The sequence below is a fragment of the Molothrus ater genome, chromosome 18 (genome assembly GCF_012460135.2).
Source record: "Molothrus ater isolate BHLD 08-10-18 breed brown headed cowbird chromosome 18, BPBGC_Mater_1.1, whole genome shotgun sequence".
Taxonomy (NCBI): Eukaryota; Metazoa; Chordata; class Aves; order Passeriformes; family Icteridae; genus Molothrus; species Molothrus ater.
In genome coordinates, this window is record NC_050495.2 from 6,988,451 (window position 1) to 7,006,032 (window position 17,582).

At 44.3% G+C, this 17,582-nt stretch overlaps 1 protein-coding gene across 17 annotated transcripts in view; it reads left to right on the forward strand.

Annotated features, from left to right (window-relative positions):
- FBRSL1 (fibrosin like 1) overlaps positions 1–17,377 on the forward strand; it is a 503,927-nt gene extending 486,550 nt beyond the window's left edge. For 12 of the 17 annotated variants that reach the window (XM_036393034.2, XM_036393046.2, XM_036393035.2 and 9 more), the window contains 8 exons: positions 3,397–3,468; positions 4,034–4,072; positions 4,916–4,987; positions 6,241–6,373; positions 9,492–9,569; positions 11,004–11,087; positions 12,090–12,330; positions 14,343–17,377. In XM_036393034.2, coding sequence (XP_036248927.1) covers positions 3,397–3,468; positions 4,034–4,072; positions 4,916–4,987; positions 6,241–6,373; positions 9,492–9,569; positions 11,004–11,087; positions 12,090–12,330; positions 14,343–15,576 — 1,953 coding nt within the window. In that variant the 3' untranslated portion in view covers positions 15,577–17,377. The remainder of the gene's footprint in view (positions 1–3,396; positions 3,469–4,033; positions 4,073–4,915; positions 4,988–6,240; positions 6,374–9,491; positions 9,570–11,003; positions 11,088–12,089; positions 12,331–14,342) is intronic. The other 5 variants (XM_036393036.2, XM_036393045.2, XM_036393050.2 and 2 more) reach the window with 2 other exon arrangements.
- The last annotated feature ends 205 nt before the right edge of the window (positions 17,378–17,582 follow it).

The following is a 17,582-nucleotide window of genomic DNA, read 5'->3' on the forward strand; positions in this document are numbered from 1 at the left end:
CAAACTTCTTCTTCTGAAGGCTTTGTTCTTTTGCTGGGAGAGAAACTGTGTTCAGAGTCTTGTCTCTGGTGATTTTGCAGCACATGATTTGAATAGCAGAAGTGCAGCACAGGGTTGGAAAGGATCACCCCGCAGAACTGTGAGCATCCTCTGCACAAAGCAGCCAACACTTTAGCAGAAATTTTCTCTTGGCACTGCAGATCCTTCCTTGGAAAGGATGTAGTGGCTCACTTGGGAGGTCTGCTGAAACTGGAGGAGAAGCATACAGTGAAGTGCATTATTTTGATTGAAATATTTACAGCTCATAATAGACTGATGAGTCCCAAATCATTTTATAAATCTAATGGTCTGAGATTGCAAAAGATAAACTGTGTTTATTCCCAGAAAAAACAATGAGAATTTGACTGCACAAGTGTGGGAACAATAGGGAGAGACTGCTGGAAATGGGTAGAGCAATTTGAAGGAGCTGAATTTTTATTCCCAGCTCAAACACTGTCTGACCTTGGGCAAGTTGCTTAAACCTTCTGTTCCTCAGCTTCCTCATCTATAAAGTTATCTTGCAGTGGGTTTTATAAGGGTTGATTAATGCCTGCAAGCTTCTTTGAGATAATGTGTTTGAAAGGTGCACTGCAGCTGTAACATGTCATTACAACTAGCACTGATTGGCATTTGGAAATGTTGCCATCATAACCCCCATTTTTTGGCAAATTCTGTGGTGTGCACTGCTTTTTTTCCCCTCCCAGATGTGTTCTTTTTATTAACTATTTTTAAACGTACCAAAACTGTTAAATCTCTCCAAACAAGAAATAATGGATTGTATCTATATAGCATTTGTTTGAAAATGGAGCACATACCCCATTTGTAAGGTGACATGTTCAGCTTCCTCAGATGCTGGGATTCTAGAGATTTCTTATCTGGAACTGCATTTTCATAGAACTCTGCTACTGTATAAGAAGTCTTGAAGGTGCAGCACTGCAGCCAGGCCATTCCTGTTGGCATTTGGAAGGTGATTTCCATATCCACACCAGGCAGGTCTGAGGGATGTGCTTCCCTCAGCAGTCTCACTGATGTCAGTGGAAGCCAGTAATTAGCAACTGCAATTAAGGCCTTTTGCAACCTGCCCCCTTAACTTAATGCTTTTAATGGAAGCCAGATGATTTCCTCAGTGCCCACCGAATCCTGGACGTTAGTTTGTTTTAGGGATACATTACAAATAGCAAAGTCTCTAAAACAGTAAATGTTTTAGGGATGCATTACAAATAGCAAAGTCTCTAAAATGCCTTTGTTCAGAGGCAGTGTTGTATGTGGTGGCTGCAGGCCTGGAGAAGGAGCAGTTCATGGAAGCAGAGGGAGCATGAGGGACAGAGCATGGCCATCCCTTGATGGAGTTTGTCTACCAGTGTTAATTGTTGTTACTCTTGCAAGGGATGACAGGGAATCCCTACAGACCCTGAATAGTCAGGGTGGGAACTTGATTTTCCAAAAAAAGGAGCTGCGGGAATAAGGTGGAATTGGACAAGTTTTGCTCACATGCAGCCAGGGCTGTTTTGCCGTGAGGCTCCTTCCTGCTCATGAAGAGCTGCTGCTACACCAATGGCACATTCTTCTCCTTTCCATCTTCACTGTAAAATACCATTAGGCCAAGGAGCAGTTACATAGTGAGAAGGAAGAAGTGAGCACAGACCCTTTACATTTTTAAGCAGTTCCTAGTGCTGCTATAACTACCTTTTAATTCATTTTAGATACATCCAACACTTGCTAGCTTGTGTTTAAGTAGTGCAAGGTCACTCTGGTTCCATGGTTAATCACTGAGATCATTTGATCTTTGCACAGTGCAGTATTTACATACAGTCTAACATCTGAAAAAGAGAGGGATAGGTTGAAAAATGTATCTGCTGCTTTGGCAGTTGCTTTCCAGTTTCCCAGAGGAGGCAGAGCTGAACTCTAGGCAAAGCCGCTCCAGTCATGGTTACTGCATCGTTCTTCCGTGGTCTCTCCCTCCCAAGCTGTTTGGTTAAAGCCTGCATAATCACTACAGACCTGATGATTTGGCTTTAGCACTCTGACTCCTGCACTTCTTGCTTTCCAAAGCAGAGATCTTGGTTTTGTTTTTCCCCTTCCCATGTCATTTGCCTACAGCTGTGCGTGTGAGTCCACTGCACATAAATCCAGGCTGACGGTAAATTTCTCAGTGAGTTTCCTGAAGGCCATTTCTCACAAGCTAAGAACTTGAAAAGGTCAGAAGTATTCAGTTCACTTTGCTGGAGGAAGCATTCATGTCTTTCTCCAGGGGACAAAGGGACAGGATGACACCATACTATTAACATGTTGTGATCTTTAAGCTCTTGCCTGTATGAAAGCTGTAACTTATTTGCCACCTTATATCTACCTCAGCTGTCAGAGAGACCCTGAGAGCTCTGATCTGCCTGGGGAATGCATTGACTTACCTACACACACACACACACACACACACGAGAATTCACTTTTCAATGAGTCTGGAAGTTATATAGCCTTTGACAAGCTAAAACCTACCTTCCCTCCTACACCCAGGATTATACTCATGCCTCGAACTGTTTGAAATCTGCTATAATTTGACCTAAAACATGAGTGAAATAATCTCTTGGGGAATGAGGTTTGACCCCTCTGCACTCAGCTGTGTGGAGGCACCAGGTGCAGTTGTTCTGGGAGTGGGAGATGGATGAATGCCAGAGTGAGGAGATGGACGAGTTCTTGGGGATCATTAGGACAGGACAACAGGTGGGATCCATAGGAGGAGGAGGAGGAGCAGGGATTCCTTCAATGAGGTGTTTAATTCTTGCTGGAAAATGATGGGTAAACAATGCAAAGCTGTAAAAGACCCACAGGCACCTTCTAAGGTTTCTCATTTTTGCCTTGTTGGAGTAGATAGATGGGCTGTTGCTGGTTCAGGCACTGTGTTACCTGGCCCCAGTCAGAGAGGGGCCATGGTCCAGTGTGTGGAATATGGGACTGGGATGCTCAAGTTATTCTGTTCCTGTCTGCTGCCTGGAAAGTGGAGGGAGTCAGGCCACCTCTCTTGTTCTCTCTCCTACCTCCTGCCTGTTTTGTCTAAGGAATAAGCTTGGGGGGCAGGGACTGTCTCTTCCCATGCACATGCACAGCAAACGGGGTGTGATCTCAGCGGGGCTTAGGGGTGCTACTGGAACACTGTTACTGCTGCTCAATAATAATAAATGACATGGTGGTTAAATGCTGTTGGCTGTCAGTAAGAGATAACATTTAGCACTAATGTAGCAATATGCGTGCTCAAAGCACAGTGCAAACATGGACTAATTAATGCTGTTAACATCAGATAGAGATGTTAAATGTACCACTGGTGTGGTACAGTATTATTCACGCTCTCTTCTTGTCTTTCAGACTTCAAACCCTATTGATGTAGCAGGTAGACCAGGCACAGTCCACCATACGCTGCTGCAGAAGACTCCAGGGGTAGGCAACAATAAATAAACTTCTTTTCAGCTTATCTGGGTGTACAGTAAACACAGCGATTGCTGATAAAATACAAGAGTAGGCTGGTGAGCAAATTGGCCTTCTAGACTGGGAACATGCAGTGAGGAGAGAAGTTGTCTTTTTCTGGTGAGACAGCAATCTCCCCCAGTCATGAATTCAAAGGGATGTATTGGCTTCTTTCAGAAGTCAGAGGAGAATGGGGCAGGAAACCCCTTCAATGTCTTTCCTCTAGGTATTGCTTGGAGAGTACTCTCACGCACTCCATTTCAGAATAATTACAAGGTTCAGAAAAGCATTGGCACTGTTCAGTTGCTGGCCTGAAGCTGCTTTGTTTATCATAAATTTCTGCTGAGCTTGGTTCAAGGAATGAAAGAGAAGTTTTAAACCTTCTTTAAGCCTTTTAGGTTTCCCATGTCACAGGGGACTTCTCTGGAACGTTGCTTTCTAAATGCTTTTACTTGTTCAGAGGAAGGAAGTTCCCCACCTTTCTGTATATTGGCTAGTTTTAGAAAGACTGATTGTTTTATTTCTGCTTTTTCCATAGGTGTCAGACCCTTATAGGCCTCCAGTAAGAGTAAGTAAGGTTTGTGGGGGATTTTATATACATATTTTTACACAGACACTTGGAATATTGTGCATGTGCTTTTGTAATTTAACATGACCAGTAGAAAATCTCATGCTCATCTTTTACTTGAAGCAAAATGTCAGTTAGATCTCTGCTACTTCTGATTAATAACATTTAGGTTGAATCCCAGCCTTATTTTGCATCCATTTATGTGCATTAATAGTTCACAGTATGAAATGAGGGTCACAGAAATAAATGACTGTGAGCATGGGCAGACATTCACCAGTGAACAGATTCGTGTTGGCTTGGGTCAGTGTGCTGATGTTCCACATAAGCAGTGGAACAGTGAGTACCACGGCTCAGCTGAAAACAGGGACTTGTTCAGCTGTGGCCCTGCTCATCCTGGGGATTGTTTGTCCCTTCCCTTTCCCTCCCCAAAAGCCAGTAGCCATAATAACCACGCATGACTTAGCCTGCAGTGCAGCAGGGGTGAATGAACAGGGCTCTTTTCAGAAACAGAACTCTCAGCCATTAGTTGCTTTCTCTTAAGCATGGCATACTGTTCTTTGCTGCCATTCATTTCAGTTTGGGAAGGGGGGAGTGCGAGTAGGAAAGAACAAGGCAGGATCTCAGATGTCCATGAGATGGGGAAGATATCCCACATTCTTCCTGTTTCCTTCTTAATTTAAACATCATCTGCTGCAGTACAGCAGAAAATGTTGATCACCCATTGTGCCGTTTTAGTAATCAGCCTTTCTCATTGCTTAGCTGCCTGGTTGACAGTAAGGGAAATGAAATGTTTTATCTGATGTAGATTGCTAACGTATAAATTAATCTAAATTCTTGTGCTTTCCACTGCAGAAGCCCGGGAAGTGGTGTGCGGTTCATGTACAGATCGCCTGGCAGATCTACCATCACCAGCAAAAGATAAAGGTAATTCAGATGGTTTCTGGAACACAGCCAGGTCTTTTAGCTTACAGATTGTATTTGAGTAATGGGCAGGAAGCAGTTACTGTGGTGATTCTCAAGCTTGCCTGTATTGATTAACTAATACTTACACTCCTTTAACATTTATTGTAGCAACTGTAAAGTTTATCTGAGGGCAGAGGAGCTGGGTGGAAGGGTGTACAGCCAGAAAGGGGGGAAGAAAGTGAGGGACAGAGTAATTTCCCCAAGTCAATCTTTTTTTTTTTTTTTTTTTTTCACAAAGCATGTACATTTAATGTCGCTTCCCTTCTGCATTAGTACCTCCTGTGGAGGAGGTAATGAAATGGCCAATGCAGTGAAGAACATTACAGAGCAGAGAGCAGCAGAGTAGATTGATAACATCAGTGTTAGAGATTGTGGGGCTTCCTGTGCTGCTGTGATGGTGGGCAGAGGGAGGGGGTTTAGCACTCAAGAGGTAACAGGATGTAGGTACCCTGGGGTGCTGTTGCAGGCTTTAGACTCCCTATGGCAGGTAGAATAGCTGATAAAGGGACTTCTGTAGATTTTATTTTTTCACAGCTCCTAGAATAGTTTTTTTGTCCCATTAATGAAGGCTATTCTCTGCTTAAGTAGGTGCCTCTGAAGGGGGTGTATGTCCATATATTTTTATAAGCAAATACATAATCATTAAGCTATTCATAGGCTTCTATGACTAAGGTGCAGTTCTGGCCATGCTCACTTCTACAGGACAAGGATAAAAACAGTCTCTGGAGGAGCCTCATAGCTCCCTTCATCCTTTGCCCCTTGCCTGCCCACTGAGCTGTCCTGGCTGCAGGAAGGGCACAGTATGGGCATGTGTCTCTCAAACTGGAGAGGCAGAACAGACGAGCCCATCACCCAGCTCTCGAGGCTTCTGTCAGCAGCTCTGTGCCTGCAGAGTATTTTTGTCAGGCTGAGAGCACTGGCTGCTCCTGGGGCGCCGTGCCCTCGCTGTGTCTGTTCCTGCTGCAGCCTGTGCTGGGGGCTGAGGGCTCCCTGCTGACCTCAGCCTGGCGTGGGGCAGGCAGCTGGGAGGGTTGGGCTGGCCCTGCAGAGCCAGGCAGAGCCCGGCCACGGCTGCGCTGCGTGAGCGGGGACGCTGCTGTCGCTGTCACCAACGCTCCCTGGCAGGGCGAGGGAGGAATGAGCCTTAACTCCCGCTCTTGTTTTCCCATAAAAAAGGAAGTGTGTAATGAGATTGGTTTTATATCATTTGACAGCAAATGCAGCTGGATCCCCACAAGCTAGAGATAGGTGGTAAACTTGACCTGTTCAGCAGACCTCCCGCCCCTGGAGTGTTTCCAGGCTTCCATTATCCACAAGATCTTGCCAGGCCTCTGTTTTCTACCACAGGTAAGGGAAGATCATTCCTTTTATATTAAAAACAAACCAAAACAAACAAGAAACAGTCAGTGTATGTCATGCATGACTTTACAGTTACATATGCCTCAAAAACAGAAGCAAGGTTGGTTCAAGGGATGCAGAGACTCTGCTGTGACCAGGGCTCTGCCACCACCTCCAGAGCAGGATCCTCTGCACATCACTGAGCTGCAGCAGTTGGCCCACACTCCTGTGTGCAGCTAGTTCTTATATGCCTGATTACTAGGCTATAGAATGATTTTTTAAAAGCAATTTTGACAAAACACTTGAAAATGTTTCCATTGCACAGGATTGGAAGTGGCCCCAGTCTCTTTCTTGCTTTTGTATTTGTCATGTTATTCTTCTCAGCTCCTCCACTCACCAAGTTTCTGTTTGTTTTCTGAAAACAAGGGGGTTTTGTAAAAGGAAAACTTCAATAACAGCACTGAAAATATCACAGAAGGTGTATTTGTCAAGTGTTTGTTTTTTAAATAGAAAATTCCTCTATGTGTTACAAAGTTAAGCCAAGTCCAGGGCTTAAAATGATATATTGAATTTACAAAGAGCCCCAAAGAATTAAATAGAATTTACACTGATCAATTGTTTTCCAATCTGTTGGAGAAGTAATTACAATTACACAATTACCAAAGGACTAACCTTCACTGTGTTGTTCTGGATGGCTCTGACCATGGGAGACTGCAGCTCTCCCATTCTGGTCTAGGATGCCAGCGTGGATTCATGTGGACATCTGTCTACCAAATGCTAAATTTTGTTCTTATTCTCAAACTTAACTTTCTTCTCAACTTCTTCACATTTTCTCTCTGTGTTTGAGAGGCCGAAGTCTGCATTCTGAATGAGCTGCACCAATTGACGAGATGTAACTTAGCTCTTTATGTATGTAATTAATTGGAAAATAATGACATTTTCTTCCCTAATGTTACTCTGGTTTTATGATGCAATATTGCACAATCACCTTAATTCAGTGCAGACATGGTCATATTCAGCCTTGGTTCAACCCTGTGGAAATTAATGACTTTAGTTTTGAACCCAGTCCCAAAAATGACAGAAAAGCAACAGATGACAATTGAGCTGAAATTTCTCTAAGAATTGAGTTTCAAATGCCAAATAGCCTTCAGGAACTCCACCAGTCTGTCTTTCTGCTTCAGTCTGTCTTTCTGCTCTGTCTGTGGATGGAAATTCTTAAGCATCAAATGCACACTTCTACCACATGTAATCAGTGCTGGTACCAGCTCTCCTTTGTAGGGCACTACCCTGTATTTTGGTCTCTGTAAAGGTGTTTTGATAGTACAAGGTTAAGATACTTATTGCATCTCCTTGGATGCATAAGCACTGCTTATTTACAAACCTCTGGCTGTTTTCCTCTGGCAGATGTTTCCTTATCACTGTCCTGTGCTGTCATTACAAGAATCTTATTTCATATCTGGTTTTGCTACTGTAGGCTGTTCTGGACAGAATTACCCTAACAGACAGAAAAGCACCAGTCCAGTTGTTATCTGGAGTTTTTTCCCTTAAAAGATGCAAGCATGGCTTGCTTTTCATTCGTAAAAGCAAGAGGGGAAATAGTATGAAATAGAAACATTAAAGAAGGCAAACTAATAGAAAACTTTCAGTAGAGAGAAGCAACCTTACAACAACTTGTCTGTGAGTATATTAATCACAAGAGCCATCACACAGTAAATCCAGGTAAAGAGTGCTGTCAGTGTGAGCAAACACTGCAGCTGGAATACGTGGAGGAATAAAGCTTTTACTCTGGAATATCTGAGGCATTCTTTTCACCTTACTGAGCACGTGTGCAGTTGGTGTGAATCATTGGTTCTGCTGCATTGCCTGGTTACTGGGGGAGACATAAGTTATCTTAGGGCCACCTGTCTCCAGGAGGGATGCTGGGCTGCCTGGCAGACAGTCTATTTAATAACAGCCTGACAGCCTGCAATGCTGCTCCTGGCTTCCTCCAGAGGATTTTTTATTATCAGCCCATGTAGTGGAGTTTGTAAGCCGTCTCCTTTGAAGAAATCTCCCATCCATTATACACCTTCTGAAATCTTAAAGGATTAGGAAGATGACAGTCTCCATCTGTCTTGAAGCATTGGAGCAGTCAGGATGTTTATAGAGAGGAACTGGATGGGTCTCGTTGCCGTGGTCTCTCTTAAGTTTCTTCAACTCATTTTCTGGCTGCTTGGGTTTGAGGTGCCCAAGCTGGTGAGGGACACAGAGCTCTGTCTCCCTCTCAGGTTTCACAGTTTGCTCATGTTCTGGACACAGGAGTGTGTTTCACATCAGGGCTGGGCTCTGTCTCCAAGGAAGGCCAGGTCAGGCGCTGACCAAGTGCCCCAGTGACAGGTGACACCAGCGTTTCTCACTCTGAGGTTGTGAGCCCGTTCAGATTCACATATGCCTGCCTGAAAAGGAAGAAAATCTCTCATTTTCTGCTCTGAAAGGAGAGCAGAGTTTCCTGCATGAGCCTGGTCCACCTTGAAATACAAGGCAGACCTGCTTGTTTAACCCCTTCCTTCCCATCTCCTCAGCCTGGTGTAATCCAGCATGCTCAGCAGTGGTGTTCTTTCCCACAAGGAGGTGAGGCACCATGGCAATGAGCAGTGTCTAGGAAAGGGAAAAAAATGCCAGGGGGAGCCTGTGGATGCAGAGACAGATGTGAGAGCGTAGCTGGAGCTCTCATGGGAGAAGCATGATTGATGTTCCCTGTGTGCCTGTCATTAACTGGTGTTTCATACAGACTAATCAGTCACCTCTGAGCACCTTCTGGCTGGGCCCATAACCTGGGCTGGCCCTTTTTCATGTAAACATGGAGTAATGACTGAAAATGTCAGACAAAGAGCTTGGCTTCCCTGTTACTGCAGGTGAGCAGCAGCTCTCAGTGCAGGGTCTGCTCCTGCCCCCAGTGCCCTGTTAGACTCCTTGGTAGGGCTCTCAGGGAGATCATGCTGCTCACTCAGCCAAGGTTTGGGGTCTTCCCCTGCTTTTGTTGTTTCAATGTGGCCTTTGCATCCAGCTCTTGAACATGATGGCCAGGAGCTCTGTGTATACCAGGAGTCACTTGCCCCTGAACTAAAAAGGGACCTTGTTCCCACAGGTGCGACGCATCCAGCCACCACCCCTTTTGGTCCCTCACCTCACCACAGCAGTTTCCTGCCTACAAACCACTTGGCAGGTAAGTGTAAGTAGCCCTGCCTTCACCTCTGTACCTCTGCCCCCTTCCTGGCTCTCAGTGTGGTCCTGCACCAGGGGAGGGAAAGGCTCAAACTGCCTGAGGATGCCGAAGCTGGCCAGCTTCTCATCCCTGCCAGCTCCCAGCACATGCCCTCACTGGCCCCCAAAGGAGAGGGCAGTGCAGAGCTGTCACATCTGTCCCTGCTGGGGCACCGCACTGCAGCCAAAATGTGACCTGTAGAGTCCTGTGCTCCTGAATGTGCCTGAAGAAATGGGGGAAATTTATGCAAAGATACCTCAGACAAGCCTCAGCTTAAAATGGGCTCCTCCTGTACCATTTTCCACCTATGAAAGGTCTTGACTATGTTCTGTAAAAGAGTTCAGGGAACAGTTCCTGGCAAGTAGATGTTCTGCACATTTTGCCAGACTTTCAGTTTCCTAATTGGCAGTAAGTAGAGCCTGATTTTGTCAAATTTCCTCATTTTAGAAGCTCACAAGCAGCTCATTGCCAATTAAAGTTCAAGCTCTGTTGATTAATGTTTTAGTAACATTCATCCAATCAGTAAATGTGACATGCCACATGACCTAGTAGACTTTTTTCTCTTGCAAATACCCAGATTTACATCAATTCCTGAACATTCTGTCAAAATTAACTATCTCTACTGAGTCACTCAGCTACTTAAGATCAAAGAGGAAGGGCAAGAACTGTTTTAAATAAGTAAATAGGCAAATAGCTGTTTGCTTTAAGACGCAAGCTATTTGTGCCATTTGCCTTGATATTTTAAATGTGATATCTGTGAGGAAGTGGAGAGCAGCATTACCTCCTGTAACATGGCAAGTTAAGGGCTTGAAGGGGACAGTCAAAAAGCCAGTGGGCAGGAGGAGGAGTTGTTTAGAGATGACCAGTAGGAAAGAAAATAGGTACACTGGTAGGATTTAACCCATAGCTGTCTCTGGAGTGTGGAAACCTGAGATGGGCTGTGTGCTCCCAGAGAGGAACCTCTTCTGGTGATGGGTGCCTTGACTGGAAAAAAAGTGCATAAACAAGACAGTCATCTGCTCAGTGCTGGCCTAAGGGCCTGCTGAGATTCTTCTTTCAAGGCAATTGCAATGTTTCTACTATTAGTACTGACAAGGAAAGAGAGTTATAGCTCAGCAGCCACCCTAATTTCAGCTATTAGACCTTAATTTCTAACTCACTTCTGACTCGCATACAAGAGTTTATTACAGCACCTGTTTGCAGAGTGAGCACTGAATCCCTTCTCCATTTTAACATGATGGGAATTTTCTGTGCAAAGAACCTTGCAATGAGAAGGATCAGCTTAAAGTCTGGCCTAATCCTACTTGGATTCAAACCGTTAAGAAGGGGAGGGGTGCGTTTCATTCTCCAACATTCTTGGCTAAATGCCTGCTAAATCCCTGTTTGCCTTTCCAGATCCATTTAGCAGGTCAAGCACCTTCAGCGGCCTTGGGAACTTAGGCAGCAATGCCTTTGGAGGATTAGGCAGTCATGCTCTGAGTAAGTACTGGCTGGGTTACTGCAGACAAACATCCCTTCCAGAAAAGCCACATGCTAATATTTACAGCAGCTGGTGGTAGTTTTTAAAGAAGTTTAATTCCTAACCTCCATTCTCCTATCTGAAAACACTGCACCTAAGATTTCCAGGTCTCTGCGGTGGGAGCTTTTCTGCATGTCACAGAGGTCAGTAGCTGTGCTCTGTGCCTCCTCACTGCTGAGGGTTGGTACCTTGAGTGCTCAGAGAGCCACTGGAGCTGCAAAACCCCACTGAGCTCTGGGACCCTGTGGGCACCTAAAGTAACACCCTTCACCAGCGAAGATGCACGGTGGAGCAGCTATTGATACTTCTAATTCGCGTAGATATCCTCTGTAAACGTTGGCTGAAGTTTAAATTACATGTGTAAAATAATTCTACCTCAAAAACATGTCAGCTGTAGGCTAAACATGCTTGAGAGCCACACATAAGAGAGCATGCTTGTGCATCTCATGGTGCAACAGGAATCAGCTGAAGATGGATGGAGGAAAATCGAGTGACTGTTCTGAAAAGCCTACAGCCAAGCTCTGTGTTTATACACACACATACATACCACCAAATAGTCTGGGTTCTTCAACAAAAAAAGTCCCTGAAGCCTCAGCTGCAGGCAGCTGATTGCTTGTAACTACCCACAAATTAAAGTTTCTGCCAGAGAGAGGAGCTGAGGAAAAACACTGCTTTTGTGCTGGAGCCCTTGCCTGGGGTGGGGGGAGAAGAGAAGCTGGGCATTTTCAGTAGTCTCTGAGTTATTGAAATGTATAAAGCTTCCTCCAACAACAGCCTTTAAAAGCTGGTGGATCTTACACCCAGTGTTGGAATTATCGGTCTCCACTCACTAGTAGCTCCCCCTCACCATTCAAAAGCCTTAAGAGGACAGCTCTGGTTGTGACTAATTTTGTGAAAAATGTCTGTATAAATGATTGGCTTTGAATTATTTTTAACTCTTCCTCCCCCTGCCATTATTCTAGCTCACAACAACATTTTTACTCACAAAGATGGCCCAAACCTGCAGAATTTCAATAACCCCCATGAGCCATGGAACAGACTGCACCGGACCCCGCCGTCCTTCCCAACCCCTCCCCAGTGGCCCAAGCCCTCGGATTCGGAGCGGAGCTCCTCGGTGACAAACCACGACAGGGACAGGGACAGGGAGCGGGAGCCCGACAAGAGGGACCTTTCTCTGAGCAAGGACGACAGAGACAAAGAGAGGTGAGCACTGTGGGCTTCTGACCTCTTCCTCCTGGGACTGCTTTTCCTCTGTATTTTTTCTGTTTTCCCTAAAATGTTGCTGATCCTTAAAGCAGCTGGTGGGTCTTTTCCTCAGATAAGCACAAGTGCTAGCAACACCACAAAAATTCCTCTTTGCCTTTTAGGATTTGTCTTCTGTGAAATACAGTAACCCAGTCCCTGCTAGTTGGCTAACAAATCACACCAGGCTGAGGAATTGAGTGTGTTGCTGTGTTTTCATTGCACTGAAAACTTGGCTGTTTTCAGTGCAGCTGCTTTAGGACTGCTGAAATTCTGACGGGTCCTTTGGAGACAGTCGTAGTTCTCATTAATGTACAGATATGCTGATGAATTCAAATGTTAGCTGGACATTAATGAGATAACAATGCAAATGCCTGTATCTGGAGCAGTGTGCATGAATCCATTAGCAAAACTGATTTTAAAAAATTGCATTGTGGGCAAATCCTTATTAAAGATGACAGGCCTGTATCACCTGGGCTATAGTTACTTCATTAGCTCCCAGTTACGTAATGTTGAAGTTGTGAAGCCCTTTACATTTCAGAGCCCAGTTGTCTCCAACAGGCTTCTTCTTTGTAGGCAATAACAGCCTGCAAGTCTTAGATGTGTATGCTTGACTCGTGATAGGGGTTCATAGATTGCTGGAGTGCTTTTAATGAGATCTTCAGGCAGTACCTGTGAACAAGATTATATGGAAGCAATAGGCTGAAAATCTTCTTGTTTTACATGTTAAATTGTCTGACATCCTTGCACAGATTTCGTTCAGGTAGGGAAGGTGTCCCTTCTTGGCTCTAATGGAATTAATTTGCAGACCAAGATTACTTTACTCTCAGGAGTGTTCACACAGGGGTTAACAGCTCTATTACACTTCTATTAATTTAGCTTAAGCTGTCCCCAGCATCCCTATTTGGCCATGGTTTTAATAAACCACATCCTTGACCAGCAATCAGGACTACCACAGAGGAAGAAAGCTGGGTTAGCAAATGTAATCATAAGGGATAAATACTTACACAGTTCCCCAGAACATCTCCAGCTTTCAGCACTCAGGTCTTACAGCTCTCAAAAACAAACACAACATAAAACTTAGGCAAAGTGAGCCTCTCAGCTGCATAATGCAGTTCTCTCAATCACACGATCATATTTTGCATTTAAAGTGTCTCTCATTCAGAGCAAAGTGCTTTTAGAAGGTGAGCATTATTTATTCCCCTGTTAAAAAGGTGGGATTAACTGTGACTAATTGGCTTGCTCAGAGGCAGAGGTGCAATTGGAAATGTAAACCTTTGTGCCTCTCTTTCTAAACCGTGGATGTTGTCATCAGACCCCTTGTTTATCGCAGCAGGTCCTCTTGATACACAGCTCAGTTGTTCAGTTTCGTGGCTGATTCAAGGGTGTTTCTCCTGAAGCATCTGGCTTACCTGCAAGAACTGCCAATAACAAAAAGTCTTACAGTTCTGTAGGAAAATCAGCTTCACCTTATGGCTGCTTCCAGACAATGAGGCTGACTTGGGAAGGACCTGCATACATTTCTGTAGTTTTCTGTTTTGTGTGCCTGGATCCGTGTTTTAGGAAAGGAACCCAAGTTTTACAGCTGAGAAGGTCATTGTCTGGCAGCAAGATGTACACATGAGCACACAATAAGCTTTTTTAAAAGAAAAATAAGCTGTCTAGAATTCTTCTTTCCCTACATTTCTCAGTGAAATGGTCTTAGGGTGAATATAGTATTCTTCCAGCCACATCCCCAGTTTAGTCCTACATTTGTGAACGTTTAACTTTTTTTTTGTCTTTAAAGTATGTAAAGGCAGCTCGTGCATATCGCTTAGCATAGGATTGCAGCTGTAGCTGATGTTTGCAGAACTTTCCAAATCCTTTCCTGAGCAATCTCAAAGTGTACAAATGGGCACAGCACTGTGCATGCCCAACATCACGGGTGTGTTTGTTCACACATAACCAAGGACGTACCTTCTGTCTTTTTACAGAGACCTCATGGATAAAAACAGACATTCGAACAGATCCTCGCCGGCATCCGCCCCAGTGACGCACCAGATCAGCAATCTCATCCGCAGCAACAGCCAGAGCTCCAGCGAGCCCATCAGGCAGGTCAGCCTCGGGGACAGGGAGAGGTCCAAGGAGCCCGAGAGAGAGCACCCTGACCGGCTGAGAGAGCCGCCCATAGCTGAACACAAGATCAAAGAGAGCCGTTCCCCAGTGAAGGAAACTCCAAGCCATGATAAGAGACCCTCTGAGGACAACACAAAGCCAGTAATCCAGTCTGTATCCCCATACAGCAAACCTGCACTAAGTGAGAGCCTGAAGCTTACCAATCTAATGAGCAAGGACATGGAGAGAAAGACAGAGCTTCCCAGCGACCTCCAGAAGATTAAGAATGACATCAAAGTCAAGGAGGAGAGGAAGGAAGACAGTGATGTGCTAGTGGTTGGGTCTGAGCCTTCCCAGCACTCCCGGTCAGTGGAGCATCCGCCACCGCCCACTCTCCATGGATTATCATTGCCTCACTCGATGGCTGCCTCCATGCCCATCTCCATGGGCAGCGTGCACCAGATGAACAACATGAATGTCCTGGACCGCAGCAGGATGATGACCCCGCTCATAGGCATGAACCCTTTGTCAGGAAGAGAGAGGCTGCCGCATCCCGGATTTTCCTGGGACCCGATGAGGGACCCGTTGCGAGATGCCTACCGGAGCTTAGACCTGCACCGTCGAATGGACTTCCAGCTCCGGACAGATCCTATCCACAGGTTTCCCACCACCTCTGGCTTTTATGACCACGAGCGTTCCTACAGAGACAGGGAACCACACGACTACAACCACGAGAACCTTCTGGAAGCCCGCCGAGAGCAGGAGCGGTTGCGGCAAGTGGAGGAGCGCGAGCGCTTGCACTTACGGGAAGAACTTGAGCGTGCCAGAATGCACCACTTGCACTCGTCCCCCATCGAAAGCCACCTGGCACACGTGCCATCCTTCATGCCTCATTTGAGCGGGATGCATTACCCCAGACTGAGTCCATCCACTGCCATGCACAACGGGATTTTGAACAGGAACCCGCCGACCGCAGCGCTGAGCGCGCCGCCGCCTCTCGTACCAGCCAGCAGCACCAGACCTGCCTCCCCTCGCAGGACTACCCCACTCACAAACTCAGAGTCCAGGGACTATTCCCCCTCTAGGAACCCCAAAGAAGTAGAGGCACGATAGTCCCCAACATTGAATTTTAAACTCACCTGTACATAAAAAACAAGCAAGCAAACAAACAAGCAAACAACAACAACAAAAAAAAAAACACAAACAGGAAAAAAAAACCAACAAAAAAAGAAAACAACAAACCTTTTACAAAATGCACTGCTGTAAACTTTTTTTTTTTAATGTAAAATTTGTAGAAGTTAAGCACATTTCCATAAATAACGGGGTTGGGGACTTTCCAACAAGAAGGTTGCTGAGAATGGGAATTTAATATATAGGTATTGATTTTTGGTTTTGTTTTTTGTTTCTGTGCTAAAAAAAAAAAATGAGTTAAGAATATCAAGTTTGTACATTTTTTCCCAAATGTGAGAAACATTTTTAATGGATTTGTATTTTTTTTAATTTTGTGCTCTTTATTCACTTAAAAAAAGAAGAAATTTTGCTTTTGTTTTTAGTTAAATTTGCATTTTAAAGGCCTCAGATCCTTAAGAAAAAAATACCCAGGGTTTCTTAAAAGTATTATTTATGGAAATACTGTAGTTTTACAGTCCACTGTGAGGTTCCCTTCTGAGGCCAATTGATCACTTACCTTGGTACTTTGGAACCGAAGTTACAGATATATATTAAAATATTAATAATAATAATAATGTACAAAACTGTTTGTTTTTTGCCTTATTATATTATGCAGAAATTTAAGAGGAATTTTTTTTGACTTCTTGTTTTAAACAAAAAAAAAAAAGAAAACAAACTGTAAATATTCTGTTAATATAAATGTACACCAATATTAAATTCTTAACATAGGTAGACTTTATAAAAATGGTTTCTAGAACCACTCTGGTTATTTGTTAACATGGTTACAACTCATACTCTTGTCACAGTCAGAAATTCACACTCAGAAAGCTCAGTACGGCATATATACTTCAACTATGCAAGAACTCGGAGGCAGGTCTTAGTGGATGTTGGGGGGAGGAAGGTTTTAAATAAAAAAAAAATTTAAAAAAAAAACAACCCAAAAACAACCAACTCGCAACTCTGGAGACAGAATGGCAATGGCATGTGAACAGGAAGAAGGATGCTTGTGTTTAACAAAAAAAAAAAAAAAAAAGAGAGACTGAATTTTTTGTACAAACACAAGGGACAGTTCGTCAAGGAAAGAGAAAGACACACGCTCCTGGAAGGGAATTTTGGTTTCCTACTTTTCAAGCTGGCAAAAGCAGATGGAACTGGCACAGTACCATGCGGCAGACCCTTTCCTTATTTTTTTTTCCTTTTTTTTTTCTCTTTTTTTGTGTTGTGGGCAGGATCGCTGGCAAGCAAGGACAATTTTCCGTGGACCCCTTGTGCTAATTGTGCAGTGTTCTTATTGGAATCTGTATACAAGACAAAGTAGAATTTTAGGAGTGCAAAAAAAAAAGTCTAATGGTTGATTAAAAAAAAAAAGAAATTCTGATATATTATCTATAGTACATGAAGACCATAAGCAAATGTTTGTTTCAGTGTGGTTCTGCCTTGAACTGCTTTTTGGCATGATTTATTTTTTATTTCCAATTTTACTTTTCATCCATATGTAAATTTTGCCATGTTTTACTTGCTGTACCATCCCCCCTTCCCTTATTTTATTTTTCAGTGTCCATGTTTTATATATCCTGGGCTTTTTCTCTCTAGTTAATTCAGCCATCCGCTACTATTTTCTTGGCTCTGTAACTCTTGTTTCCCCCCCCTCCCCGTCCTCCCCCCTGCACCCCCTGTAATTTTAAACATTCAGTTTCCTTGTAGATCAATGAAGATAAATACAACATTGATTTTGGATGAAAAAGGCAGTTGAGTGTTTGTGTGTCGTAGCCAGCGCTGTTGACTCGAGGCTAATGGTTTATTGACGGCTGGGAGGAGGCAGCTGCCGGAAGGGGCTGGTGCTGGGACAGGGATTTGCTTCTGCCTGTCAGTCCTTCCCAGCAGAAGGAACATGCTTTGGAGGTTGGGATTTGGGGGTTTGGGGAGGAGAGCAGAGCAGTGCCCCCAGC